Source organism: Dama dama, chromosome 15, assembly GCF_033118175.1.
Source record: "Dama dama isolate Ldn47 chromosome 15, ASM3311817v1, whole genome shotgun sequence".
Taxonomy (NCBI): domain Eukaryota; kingdom Metazoa; phylum Chordata; class Mammalia; order Artiodactyla; family Cervidae; genus Dama; species Dama dama.
Genome location: NC_083695.1, coordinates 7800593 through 7813760, shown reverse-complemented (window position 1 = coordinate 7813760; position 13168 = coordinate 7800593). Strand labels below are relative to the sequence as shown.

Genomic DNA, 13168 nt, shown 5'->3' with positions numbered 1-13168 from the left:
TGAAATGCAGACCACTGGATCTTGGCTTTTAAGTATCGAGGCAGATGGAAGGGAGAAGTGAGTCTTGGAGCCAGCGAGGCTTGAGACTGTGGACAGTTTTAGGGCAGAAACTCCAGGTGACTTTTCTCCACTTTGTGTCTCTCCTGGAGAAAGCCAGCTCACGTCTTGACAACTCTGCTTCTGTTTTCAAGATCGGGTTGGAAGTGTACGAGGGGCCTGTCACCTACTGCATGTAGCTCTTGGGGAGGGCGTAGGTGGGGTGTGTGTGTGTGTGTGTGTGTGTTTGAGAGAGAGAGAATAAGGAAACAACTTGAAATACCCCTTTAGTCCTTCAGACACCTGGGCAATTAAGAAAACCAGTGTTGAAGCTGCCCAGTTTTGTTTTGGCCCCACCCAGGGCCCTTTTTATCATCCCTACGTCTATGTACACAAGACGAATCCACTTTAGATAAATCTGGAGAAAGTTTCCTCTTCTGCTCTCCCAGGTTATTTGTTCCTTAGTGCCTTCCCAACCTGCTTCAAGAATCTAACAGAGTTTGGGGAAATCAGGCAGTTTAAGGAGTATATCTTGAATAAAGGAGTGAAAGTCCAAGAAATTTTATCTGTGCTCCCCAATTAGTGAAAAATGGAAACAGCTAGCATTCCTTGTTATTCTTTGCTTCCTACTGCCACATATTGTGGGCTCTGATGATCTGTCATGAAGCCAAGAAAAGCAGACGTATCAAGCAGTTTTGACCCTTTAGCATGAATGAATGCACTTGGCCGGTGCTGTATGTTTGAGACAGAGTCCTGGAAATTACTACACATTTATTCACCTCTCAAGTGTAGCTAGTTTCTTTACTTCCCTTCCATACAGTATATTTTATAAATGGGCCAGATCAGGGTAGTCCACTGCCTTTAGCTAAGTGGCACAGCAAAGGGCATAATTTCAAGTCTGCTGGCTGACTTTAAAGTATCTGCCCTATCTAAGGCCAAAGGTTCTTTGTGTCCTTGGTGGTGGTTTAGTTGCTAAGTTGTGTTGGACTCTTGGGACCCCATGGACTGTAGCCCACCAGGCTCCTCTTTCCATGGGATTCTCCAGGCAAGAATACTGGAGTGGGTTGCCATTTCCCTCTCCAGGGGATCTTTCCGATGCAGGGATTGTACCCCAGTCTCCTGCATTGCAGGCAGATTCTTTACCAACCGAGCTGCAAGGGAAGCCCTTTGTGTCCTTAGGATTTTTAAAGTTTAAGCTTTTTTCTCTTTCTCCCTGTCTCTGTCTCTCTCTTTCTATTTCCCACCCCCCCCCCCGCCCCCCACCTCCCTTGCCTCTCTACCTTTCCCAAAATGATCTGTTACTGTCTGATCCCTGAATCATTGGGGATTACAAATTAAGTTGTCAGTTTCCCTAGGATTAAAGAACTGCATGCAAAAATAGGTCATAACTGCAGGATGATTAAATTAAATATTTGCTTTATAAATTTTTTCATAAATATGCTAGAAGTCAGATTTGTTCTCAGCGGGCTTAGTAATTTATTTCATATCCTTCTTGCTGGTCACAGAATGTTTATTAGTATTATCATATGACAGTTGTAGTCTATTGACAGTTATAATCGTATCAGACTGTAAAATAACTGATGGCTTCTTAATCTGCTTCATGTCAGTGTAGCCCCTTGCATTTGTGATCACATAGTGTCACCTAATGGTCAGAAGGTTCATTGCGTGATTACATTTCTGTAGATGGCACTCAATCCAAGCAAGCTCTAGGAGAGCATGGCATATTCTCCTTTGTCCTTTTTGTTTGCTTATTTCTTTTTTGAGGGCCGATTCAACATTTATGATTGCTTTGGAACTCCTGACTTAACCCCATTGGACACATTTCACAGGCTTTATGTTTCCTTGTAATTTGAACAAAACAGTCATTTCAGTTATTTTTATTCTGGAGTTTCCTTAGCAGTTATATTTCAAGAAATTTCAACATCCCACATAAAATATATTCCTTTATGTGTTTTGTAAACTTTTAATCTGGGACATACCAAGCTTTTCTTTTTGCTGCTGCTTCAACAGTGCTCCTTGTACCAGATCTTTACATCTGGTTACGATCTTTTGAGATTTTTATGATTTTTGCAAATGTTTTTACAGAATTTATAATTTTATAAATGGTTTTCTCTTGGTCAGGTTTTTAAAATTTAAATGCTTCCCAGAATTTTTAAATCTAAAAGAATGCTTTTAGTATTTCTTATCAGAAGAGATATCCTAGAAACTTAGATTCTTGCCAGAATTCTAAGTCAATCAATTACATATGCTACTTTTATTAGGTAATTAACAGCAATTAGCTTGTACCTTTACAATCTGAGTTTTGTGTGTTTAGAAATATGTGACTGCAAAGTAGGCTCCCTGTGGCTCAGTGGCAGACTCTGCCTGCAATGCAGAAAACCCAGGTTTGATCCCTAGACCAGGAAGATCCCCTGAAGAAGAAAATGGCAACCCACTCCAGTATTCTTGCCTGGAGAATTCCATGGACAGTGGAGCCTGGAAGGCTGCAGTCCATGGAGCACAAAAGAGTCAGACTTAGTGACTAAACAACAACAACAAAGATAATAAAGTACTTTCTGATCTGGGAGGCATAGGGAAAATTGAAGACAATTTTTTCTCTTTTCTCTGTGCATCAGAAAATGAAGCATTTTGCTTGAAACCTGCCTTGTAATTTTACTGGATCCAGCTGTACAAATTTTAGTGCATAGTACACTCTGCATTCAGAGTTCATTTGAGTGGGAAGGAAAACATAGCCTCTTTCTCTTTCTTGTGTGACTGTAGATGTCTTTGGCACTTGATTCTGCAGTTGTCTTTATGTTCATGTTTTAGTTGCATCTTAGAAGGCATATGCATAGTCTTTTTTGAACAGGTTTCCTAAAATTAATTGGAGCATTAAAGGGACTAGTGAGGAAGGAGTCTTGGATGAGTCCCATATATTCTATGTATAATTTGAGGATACCAGGAATTCTGTAGTGAAAGTTTAAAATTCTATTGTGGAAGTAGTGAAAGTGTTAAGTCGCTCAGTTGTGTCTGACTCTTTGCAACCCCATGGACTGTAGCCTGCCAGGCTCCTCTTGTCCTTCAGGCAAGAGAACTGGAGTGAGTAGCCATTCCCTTCTCTAGGGGATTCTTCCCAACCCAGGGATGGGACCCAGGTCTCCTGCATTGCAGGCAGATTCTTTCCATCTCAGCTACTAGGAAGACCCAAATGCAGCCATATCTCATTTCAGATTATTTTCTAAATACTCTGCTGTATTCTCATCTTGACATCCTCTTAGGAGGTGGAAACCATCCCCTACTGGTGCCTTACGATACACTGACGGCCAAAGAGAAAGCCAAGGATAGGGAGAAAGCACAGGACATCCTCAAGTTCCTGCAGATCAACGGCTATGCTGTGTCCAGGTAAAAGCACACCTACTCCAGTCACACGTTCCTGTTATAAGGCTGAGTATTAAAGTAGCCCTGTCAGATTTAATGCTGAAAATGAGCTCTGTGGCCTTTTGAAATGTCAGAACTACTATTAGTGTGTTCAAAATATACATGTTGGAAACATTAATGCCCTTAGCTGCCATATAATTGAGTTCCCTACACTTTTTATGTTAAGTCCCCATTCATCATTTAGGCAAAATCTCTAGGCAGAAATGATACTCTGTATTTCTAAATGCAAGATCTTATTGTGTAGTAATATTTGTTAAGTACAGCTTCTTATCAGATGCAAAGTATTTTTTATAATTTATTTTTAGCTATAAAATATTAGCTAACCTTGCAAGTGTATCTATATCTGTGTATAAATGTATATATTGCTGTATGTAAAATGTTAAGATCCCTCTCTGTATGTAGATATTTAACAAAATATATTTTGTTTTTACCTTGCCTTCTAATAGTCTGTTAGATGTTGGTTTCCATTTTTTGTTTTTGCCATCCTAGAGGGTTCAAAGACCTGGAACTGGACACGCCTTCTATTGAGAAACGATTTGCCTATAGTTTCCTTCAGCAACTCATTCGCTATGTGGATGAAGCCCATCAGTATATCCTGGAGTTTGGTAGGTACCACGATCCTGCTACTAACAGCCCAGTTTTTGTTACGCTTGTTACTTACAACATCAGGATATAGAACAGCATAGGCCACTGGGATGCTTATGGTCTGTTCCCTGATGGTGTAAACATTTTTATATCCATCCTAATACTAACTTGAGTCTAAAAGTCAATAGGAAAACTCAGTTTTTAAGGATGAAGTAATTTTTAAGGTAAATTTTGAGAACTTTAAAAAATTTTAACATGCAATTCTTTTCTCCTTAAAATGTATATTGGCATTGATTTTTCATTTTGAAAGATACATTGGATGGACATCAAATTTTAAGGTACAGTTAAATCTGTCCTTATGAAATTAATTGCTCTGCTCTTTTAAAAAAAGGAACTAAAACTCTATGGATTCTCCAAATTTCTAGACAATGGAAAGCCCTCAAGTTTAGCCTTTGCAGGAACACACATTTATACTAGAGTATCAGCAATGCGGAATACTTCATTATCCTTAGGGTGAAAGACAAGATGTCTTCCCCATCTGGCTCAGTGACATTTAGAAGTACAAAAAGAACGCGTTAATTTAAATTGTAGATTTGGAACAGATCATCAAGACAGCCTCCTCTCACTTCTCTTTTTTTGTGTTTGTCCTCAGCATTGTTGAATTAAAATTCAAGTTGTTAATGACTTATCTTCGTGTCAGATCCCCTTCTAGCCACTGGTTGGTATTAGATATAGAGTTTTGTCCTTTTTGAAAAACTGTGTGCTCTGCTGGTGGTGATCTTATTTTCTTTTCCACTTTTAAGGTTGTATTTCTGTTTTTATTTTGTTTTTTTTTTTTAACCCACATTCTTTCAGTTTTCAGCCCCTTTCCTTGGGGCCCATAGTCCTAGGTCTCATAGCAATACGTCAGCAAAAGATCCCTCCTAACCAGGGGCTCTTTTTGCTGGTATTATCTTAGGATTTATGCTTAGTTTTCAGCATAGCATCAGATTAAAGTTTATAGAAATTTGAGCTCTGAAATTTTCTTGTTCCTGGGTCCCTGGATCCCAGATGTGGTTAGAGATATTCAGTTTGAGCATCAGTCTCTTAGAGAACCTTCCTCTCTCTCAACCTGCCTACTATAGTACAAATGCTATATTTTTGATCTCTTAACCAACTTTTTCATAAAGACCAATTATATAAACTAATCCATAATATGCAATCTCTTTGTATGTCATCCATCAGTATATTTTTAAAGTATGGTAGTCATCCTGACTAATAGCCAAATTACTCTGAATGATATTTCGCCAAAGAACAAGTATGAGGCCATGGTGAATTTTTGAAGCTTTTATGCATAAACTTAAATGTTGACATTTCTAATCCACATTTAATAGTATATGAATGAACAGCAACTCTGGCATCCAGTCTTTTTTTTGACCAGAGAAAGTAGAAGAGGGGAAAAAAGAGTGATCATTTGGAGACGGGAACAAGAAAAACAAACTTTGTTTTGCTTCACTATGGATAACAGAAACAGAACTTTGAAGGATGAAATTTGTTTAGGCTTTAGTCATACTATATTCAAGTTTCTGACTAAACCTCTTAGGACAGTGTTTCTGTATAAGAAGTAGTAAGAAGCTTACTACAGGGTGAGTTCACCTACTTCACACATTTCTTTTTTTCTATAGGAGAAGGTCTTATAAACAGAATTCTGGGGAGAAATAAGGTTAGATTAGTATAGAGCCCAACAAAATTAGGGTTTTTTTTGTTTGTTTGTTTGTTTACAATTGCTGATGTTAGCCGTTCCATTTTTAAGGTGACTGCAAAGCAAGTTATGTGTAAGAACACTGTTAGAGAATCAGACAGAGTTGAGATTGTCTGTATAGTCATTTATTTTCATTTTCCACTGTTACTAAAACCCCAAATTTTTATGATACCTTCTTTTATTTTTCACTTTATTGCCTTTGCAACACATCTTTAATATAGTCATTCTTAAACATAGACTCATGGTGCCAATAAGAATATGTATGTGCCTTTTCTAATTTTTGTGTTATATCGTAGATCCTACTCTCCCCAGATCTTTTCACAGTTTCTACATAAGCATTTTATTAAAATGTATAATTAATGGAAAAATATTTCCTATTTAATGCTTTGAAATATGGTAAGATTTAGATAGGTACAAATTCTGTCCGAATAGCATTTATTTGAAAAGCCCCTTAGGTAGATCCAGCCATTGTGCAAATGTCTGAGAGAGATTTAGTGACAAGTTGATTTAAAAAATGAAATTCATAAATGTTAAAAAGACATAATTTTCTATTACTTATTCATGGGAAGATCATTGTCTCATTTTACAAAATATCACCTAGGTTATCTAAAACTTATGCCAAATTTGTGTCTTTAAAAATTTTAAGTCTGTTTCCAATTGCTTTTATTTCTGTTGGCAAAAGAACTTTTTCCAGGAAAAGTCAGTTTGATTCTTATAAGAAATGGAAGCTCTGCTTACAAATTTTACTAAAACCTTACATCCAGTTCTGAAATTCTTAGCTCTCCAATCTGTTCTGCATATTATTGTGATTATTATAGTTTATTACTGCCTCTTCAGTATGCATGAAATCTCTTCTGTATGCATGAGGGAATGAGGAAAGGCCACCTTTTAAGCTAAAATGCATTTGGTCAATCAGTTCTTAACCTTGAACTCATTTTCTATACCATGGGGAAACTCTGAGGATTTTTGCTTTGCTTATGGGGATTATCTTTTGACATTGGTGAACTTCTTTGTTCTTTAGCAGAATGTTAATTTTCCAACCTAGTATTATAAGTGTAGTCCTCCCCCTCATCACAGGCACTGGCTTCCTGCAATTTTTCCATTGGTATATTAATATTAATAGCTTTAACTTTGTCACACCAAGAAGTAACTATCTTTATTGGAGACTAGTGTTAAAATCTAATGAACATTGTTTACTTATTTTCTACTCACTTTTCTTACCCCTGTGAACTTCTTTCTCACTGAAAGAAAATGTGGGATTTTACTGCTAGAAATGTGGACTTTTTACTTTATTCCAGTTTTCTCAGTACATATTAATAAGATCTCAGAAGTTTGTGATTGTAACCACATGTGTGGGCTGTCTCAAAAGCTTTTTTATGTTGACTTGGGTATATTTTTCATTTTTTTTTTTTTCATTAATGACACTGCTGAGGTTAACCTTTCTCTCTTTGTGTCTAGTTTAGGAGGGTAACACATTTAGCAGTGTGTTCTAAACTTTGCGTTTTGGGTGAATATTTTGCAGTGTTTGAAGTGCAACATGTACCTAAAAAACTCTTCATGTCTACAGATGGTGGCAGCAGAAGCAAAGGAGAGCATTTCCCTTATGAGCAAGAAATCAAGTTCTTTGCTAAAGTACAGTATACAATCTGTCTTGTTTTTCCTTCAATATGTTTGTTTATCAAATATACTCTTTAGATGGTTGCCTTTTTGCAGAATGCACTTGTCTACAAATATGAATTCTCTTCTAAGTAAATATTCTGTGGCACGAAAATAACTGCATGAATCATGTGGGATAAATTTGCTCCCAGCATCCTTGGTCATACTTAAAATAACTTGTTCTACTCTCCGTATGGTATTCCTCAAATGACTTTGTTCTCTATGAAGTCTGACTCAAAAAGTTCTCTTTTTGGCTTCATCATATGACATAAAGGAGAAATAGCTTCTTCCTAACGTTTGAATATTGTTCTGATTTTAAAATTTTAGATGCATATTTTTTCATTAAAGAGGAAAAGCCTAAGCTAATTTGTCAGTGGTTACGTTATAACCTATACTATAGAATCTTTATTGTGGAGCCTGAGTCCTACTCAGAAAAGGAAAACTGAAGCTCAAACAGGGTCAGTTGTTCATAGTTAGAGTAATAGCCAATCATTTTTATTTATTCCACTTAATATGGATTCAGCAAAAGTTTGCTGTATGTCTGAAACATTCCTGACTTCCTTGCAGCCAGTCCAGGGAAGAGGTGAAGAGCTGCAGTCTCCACGTTGGGTCCATTCACTTATCAGTGCTCGCTGTGTGTCTGGTCTGTGTCCTGCGTTAGCCTACAGGGGTGTAGGTTCAGGTCACGAAGACAGAATTCCCCTGGGAAGCTTTCCTAGTTACAACATGTTTTTGTTAACCTGAGGACCTGAGTATTTCTGTCAGGTTCCTTTCATAGTGCTTGCATGTGGCAGCTATAGGTCATTTGTAAAATGGCATGTTATTTTGATTGATTAATATTTGGCTTCTATTATGTTTTCAGAATTGTATTCTTTATTATAAGGGAAATTTCTTCTGTCTTTTCTTTCCATTCAGTATAGCACCCAAAGTCTGTATCAGTCATCTGAAGTTTGTCTTAGGCTGCACATTGCTAGGTATCTATTCTACGAGGGTGTAATCCTCCTTGATAACCAGTGATCAGAAATGCTATATTCATGACCTCTAATCATGCATTTAGAATACATTGTATACCCCTGCCAGTGTGTTCAGCACTCCTAGTAATTTTGTTTGCAGATGCCTAATGAGGCTTAATTTCTACTCACTCTGTGATTCATTCATTCACATATTTATTGAGTACCTATTATATGTCAATCGCTAAGTTCAGGCAATGTCATAACTTTCTAGACAGATCACTGGAAACTTGTGTATTCCTATTATTAAAAAATAATAAATATTTAAAATATACCATGTAGGAAAAAAACTGGATTTAGACCAGAGTCTAAATACTGAGAATGCCTATTCTTATCACCTTTTTCATTTATTTATTCAATGAATATATATCTAGTACTTGCTACAGGCTTGCAGCAAAGTCCTAGGCACAAGAGAGTCCCTGATAATGTAATAGAGCAAGCAGGAGTCATAGAGGCCAAGAGAGGGGTTTAAATAATCCCCAAAATGTTTTTATCTCTCATGCACCTTATAGACTCTTAGGGAGACAGACTAATCCAAAATCACACAAATAAAATATGAAATTGCAAATGATGTTAGAGGATCAGAGGATATGGGGAGTTTATGTCATTGATAGGCCAGCAAAGGCTTACCTGATGAAGTGCTACTTCGCTGAGGCCTGCAGGAGGGGTGGAGTGACTCGGTTATGGGGTGTGGGGAGGACAATTCAGACAGAGGGCATGGCACAGCCTGTGGATGGGGGACAGGGGCAACTGGACAAAGGTCAGCAGGGTTAGAGTGCAGAATTGAGAGGTAGGCTTTGACCAAGGCTGGGGATGAAGAGCTTTTAAGTCAGTAAGTGGCGATGTGACTGAGTACATCATTCACTTTCTTCATCTCAATTTATCTTCATCTCCATCTTCAACCTCGAAAAACAGGGCTGATAACACCTACCATACAGAGTGGTCACTGGGATACATGAAATTATAGCATGTCAGTTACAGTCCTCAGACACAGTAGAGACTCCATAGAAGGTCTTCCTTGATTGCCTTTGAATCTTTTGGGCACGGAACTGCAGTGTGAAAATATTAAGACTATTTCATTTTGAGAAAGTATTGAGACTAATTTCAAACACTGAAAATTCAGTGTGTTTTTCATAATGGCACCCCGCCCCACCCTACCCCTACACCCCGGCCCCCAGCCCACCCACCGACCCACCCACACACACACACTCACAGGCTGGAGAAAGCAGAGAGGGGTGCTCTGCAATGGTGCTGACTAGCATGACTGTGAATGCTGGGAACTCACTGCATGTGAACAGAGCTCTGGCTGCACCAAACATTGGTCCCCAGAAGATTCCACTGTGTAGAGCTGTTTTCTTTTCCTTTCTTTCAGGTCGTTCTTCCTTTAATTGATCAGTATTTCAAAAACCACCGTTTATACTTCTTATCTGCAGCAAGCAGACCTCTCTGTTCTGGAGGACATGCATCAAACAAAGAGAAAGAAATGGTGACTAGGTAAACAGCTATAAAAATAAAGACTGTTGTTTAAGTGTATTTGCATTTGAGAAAGAGTATCTCAGGATCTTGAAGTAGGAGCATGCAGAGTGTTCACCCATCTTCCTTGGCCCCTGGGAATCAAATACTACAAGGATGATGGTTTGGGCAAGTTAATACATGTGTTCTAGGTATTGAATTTTCTTATATTTTACTGCTAAATATAATACTGAGTTGAGGGAATAAAATACACAGTTCAGAATCCACAAATAGAGGCTAGAGATACATCAGTATATTAGTATTTTTGATAAATGATGCTCTTAACATTGGTTTCATTAAAATTTTTTCAAATCTAATATTTTTGCCAGCCTGTATTTTTCAGGAGGGCAAAATCTCATTTATAGTAATTATAATTTTAAATTAAAAAAATTTTGACCAATCCTGGAATAAAATGATGTAAACATATATACTTTCTGAGGTTTTCTACTCACCCCACTCAAGCCACATCCTAGCAGTGCTTTCTCATTTATGTTTAAACCTAAGTATTCTTTAGATTTGTGATTCTGCTGGCAATTTCAAGTCTGAGTCCTCAAAATTCTGCCAGAAGTTAGGATGATGCATCCTGAGAAAGCCTGCTTCTGTATTACATTGCTTAGGAGTCTATACCAAGCTTTTAGATTGTATTGAAAGAAAAAATTTTCAAAATTTTCAAATTTTTCAAAAAAAATAAAGCAGAATACAGGGTTTCCTTGGACTTCACTTTCTTTTTATCTGTCTATTGCTGTTTAGCAAAATTATCACAGGTTTAATGTTTTAAAAGAATATGCATTTATTATCTCACAGTGTCTATGTGTTTGTCAGCAGTAACTTACTTGGAAAACAAACCTCTTTTTTTTTTTTTTAAGACATTTTAGAGCAGTTTCAGAGTCATAGCATGGACTTGACTTTAATAATATGCTGAATGGCAGTGTAGTATCAGTCTGTTGAACAGAATGAGATGAGATTGAATATAACCTGTCACCAGAGGGTAAAGAATAAATAAGATTCCTTTGTTATGTAACACTGGGGGTGGGATTTTAAGCTCATCTCTTGAGTTTGTTTATTGTCTGTTTTTTCCAACCAATAAGTAGCCAGTTATGTGATGTAAGATTGCAACAGCATTAAAAATGTTTCCAAACTTCTTCAAATAATAAGGTTCTTGTGAAGCTCATAAAGATAACAGAGAACCCATCCCAGTGACTTACTTTGTTTCCACCAGCTGTGTTACTGGAAGAAAAGGGAAGGAAGAACTATCTTCCAAGATGCAGATTTCATCCCTTGCCCACTTGGGCCTGGCCTTCTGTCCATCTTCTCTGGGAGAGAGAGGGACCCTTCCCGCCTCGTTTCACACATGCACTCATCCACATCGCTGGCCCCATGTCCCCCTGTGGACAGTTAAGTGCACACAGTAGCTGGAAAAAGGCCAGTGCGCCAAGTTACCCTTAAACTCTGAAACCAAGGCAACCGCACGGTCACCTAGTCTTCTCTGTCCAGTTAGCCTTTTGTAACAGAAACTTTGTTCTTACAGGTGGTGTTAACTTAATGACATTCAATTACATAAATCAAGACAATATAATTAGAGAATATAGGGGGGAAATTAAAAAAAAGTGTGAGTTCTGCTCTTTCCCCTCCCCTTTTGTGTTTTATCACCATTTCAGTTTTAGTCTTACTCTGAGAATAATTCACTAACTATAGAAGTAACTAATTTTCCTTTACCAAATATATCCCTCATAGAATAAATCAGAAGAACATCATGAGTCTGTGCTAGCCTCCGTTGATGTAGTTTGGGGCTCTTATAGTAATACTTCCCCAGTTTTTAATGATTTCATCTTCAAATTTTTCTTCACCTCTTGGAAAGAGGGTTGATAAATTTTACTTCTCCAATGAGCACTTCCAAAAGGAATATATGCCATTAAAATACCAACACACAGAAATGAGAGATGTAATAGGAAAGGTAACTGATTTCTTCACAGTACTTTTGTGCCAAACATAGGTTGAACTTAAGCTCAGAGAGAAAAAAAAAAAATCAGAGTTGAAAAATGAATAAGGTGATGATAAGCAAATTATGGTACATGTTGTCCAGTCATTAAAATGATGATGGATATAAATAAGTGACAACTTAGGGAAATTATTTAAAAAATATATGTTCAAATAGTATTGATCTGGATTTTTTTTTTAAACTAAATTTTTAGGTATAGAAAAGTAGTAAGGGATAAATTTAATGTTAATGGTAGTTTTCTTTACGTAGTACATGTAGATTTTGCACTACTATTTTTATGTGTTTTCTCAGTTTTTAAAATGAAAAAAAAATCTTACCTTAATAATCATAAAACTATGTTTTAAAATAACCAACATCACTAACCACATTAGTGAAAACAAACAATTTGTTTGATATGTTGAAGTGGAGTCACTGAAATTTATAAATCTGATTTTGTACCTCTTCAGCTAAGTATTACTGTAGTGACTAAAATAAGTAAAAAAAAAAAAAGAAAAAGAATAAAATAGATTAAAAAAACTGACCCTGCTACTGTGAGTATACAAGCATTTCTTCATACCCACAATGAGAGCTGCCATGGTTTAACAGCTGCGTGTAGCTGTAGTTGAGTGGGTCTAAGTTAACTTCTCCACAATTAAAACCAAGTTGTCCCCATTAGTCGTTAGAATACCTTCTGGCACTACAAATTATATGTCAAGCATCTCTTGCTCTGCTATCCACAAAGATGTGTTAGACGAGAGCCCCTGTACTTCAGGAGTGTACCCTGGCAGTGGCTAAGTGTATGGAAATACATATAGTTCCAATAGCAGAAAGCCAAGCAGTGCTATGGGATTCCAGATAAAGTAAGACTCCTTCGGATGGGTATGGATGGGCTTAGAGGTGTATGGAAGTCATGACAGTCAAAGGTGATTTTAAAAAATATGCAGATCAGAGATTAAGAAAGGAATATTTTCTAAATAACAGCATAAAAAGTAGAAGCTGGGTCATTTAGGGGAAATGTAGGTTGTATAGATTCCTTATGGAACACTGTAATTGATAGTAACTGCCAGAATAAAATTTCATTTTGCTTTTTAAAAATAATTCATGAGCACTAAGAAGCCATTAATGCTTTTTAAATAGAAGAACTGAGAACAGCCTGGCAGCAAAAGTGGGACTGATAAGAGTAGCATAGCTCGGAGACCACAGCAGCCGTTCAGAGCTATGACAGGGGCGCAG

At 37.2% G+C, this 13168-nt stretch overlaps 1 protein-coding gene across 1 annotated transcript in view; it reads left to right on the top strand.

Moving 5' to 3' along the window:
• RYR2 (ryanodine receptor 2) overlaps nucleotides 1-13168 on the top strand; it is a 798221-nt gene that overhangs the window by 609779 nt on the left and 175274 nt on the right. The window contains exons 59-62 of the mRNA XM_061161401.1: nucleotides 3294-3417; nucleotides 3943-4058; nucleotides 7347-7411; nucleotides 9818-9939. Of these exons, the coding sequence (XP_061017384.1) occupies nucleotides 3294-3417; nucleotides 3943-4058; nucleotides 7347-7411; nucleotides 9818-9939 (427 nt within the window). The remainder of the gene's footprint in view (nucleotides 1-3293; nucleotides 3418-3942; nucleotides 4059-7346; nucleotides 7412-9817; nucleotides 9940-13168) is intronic.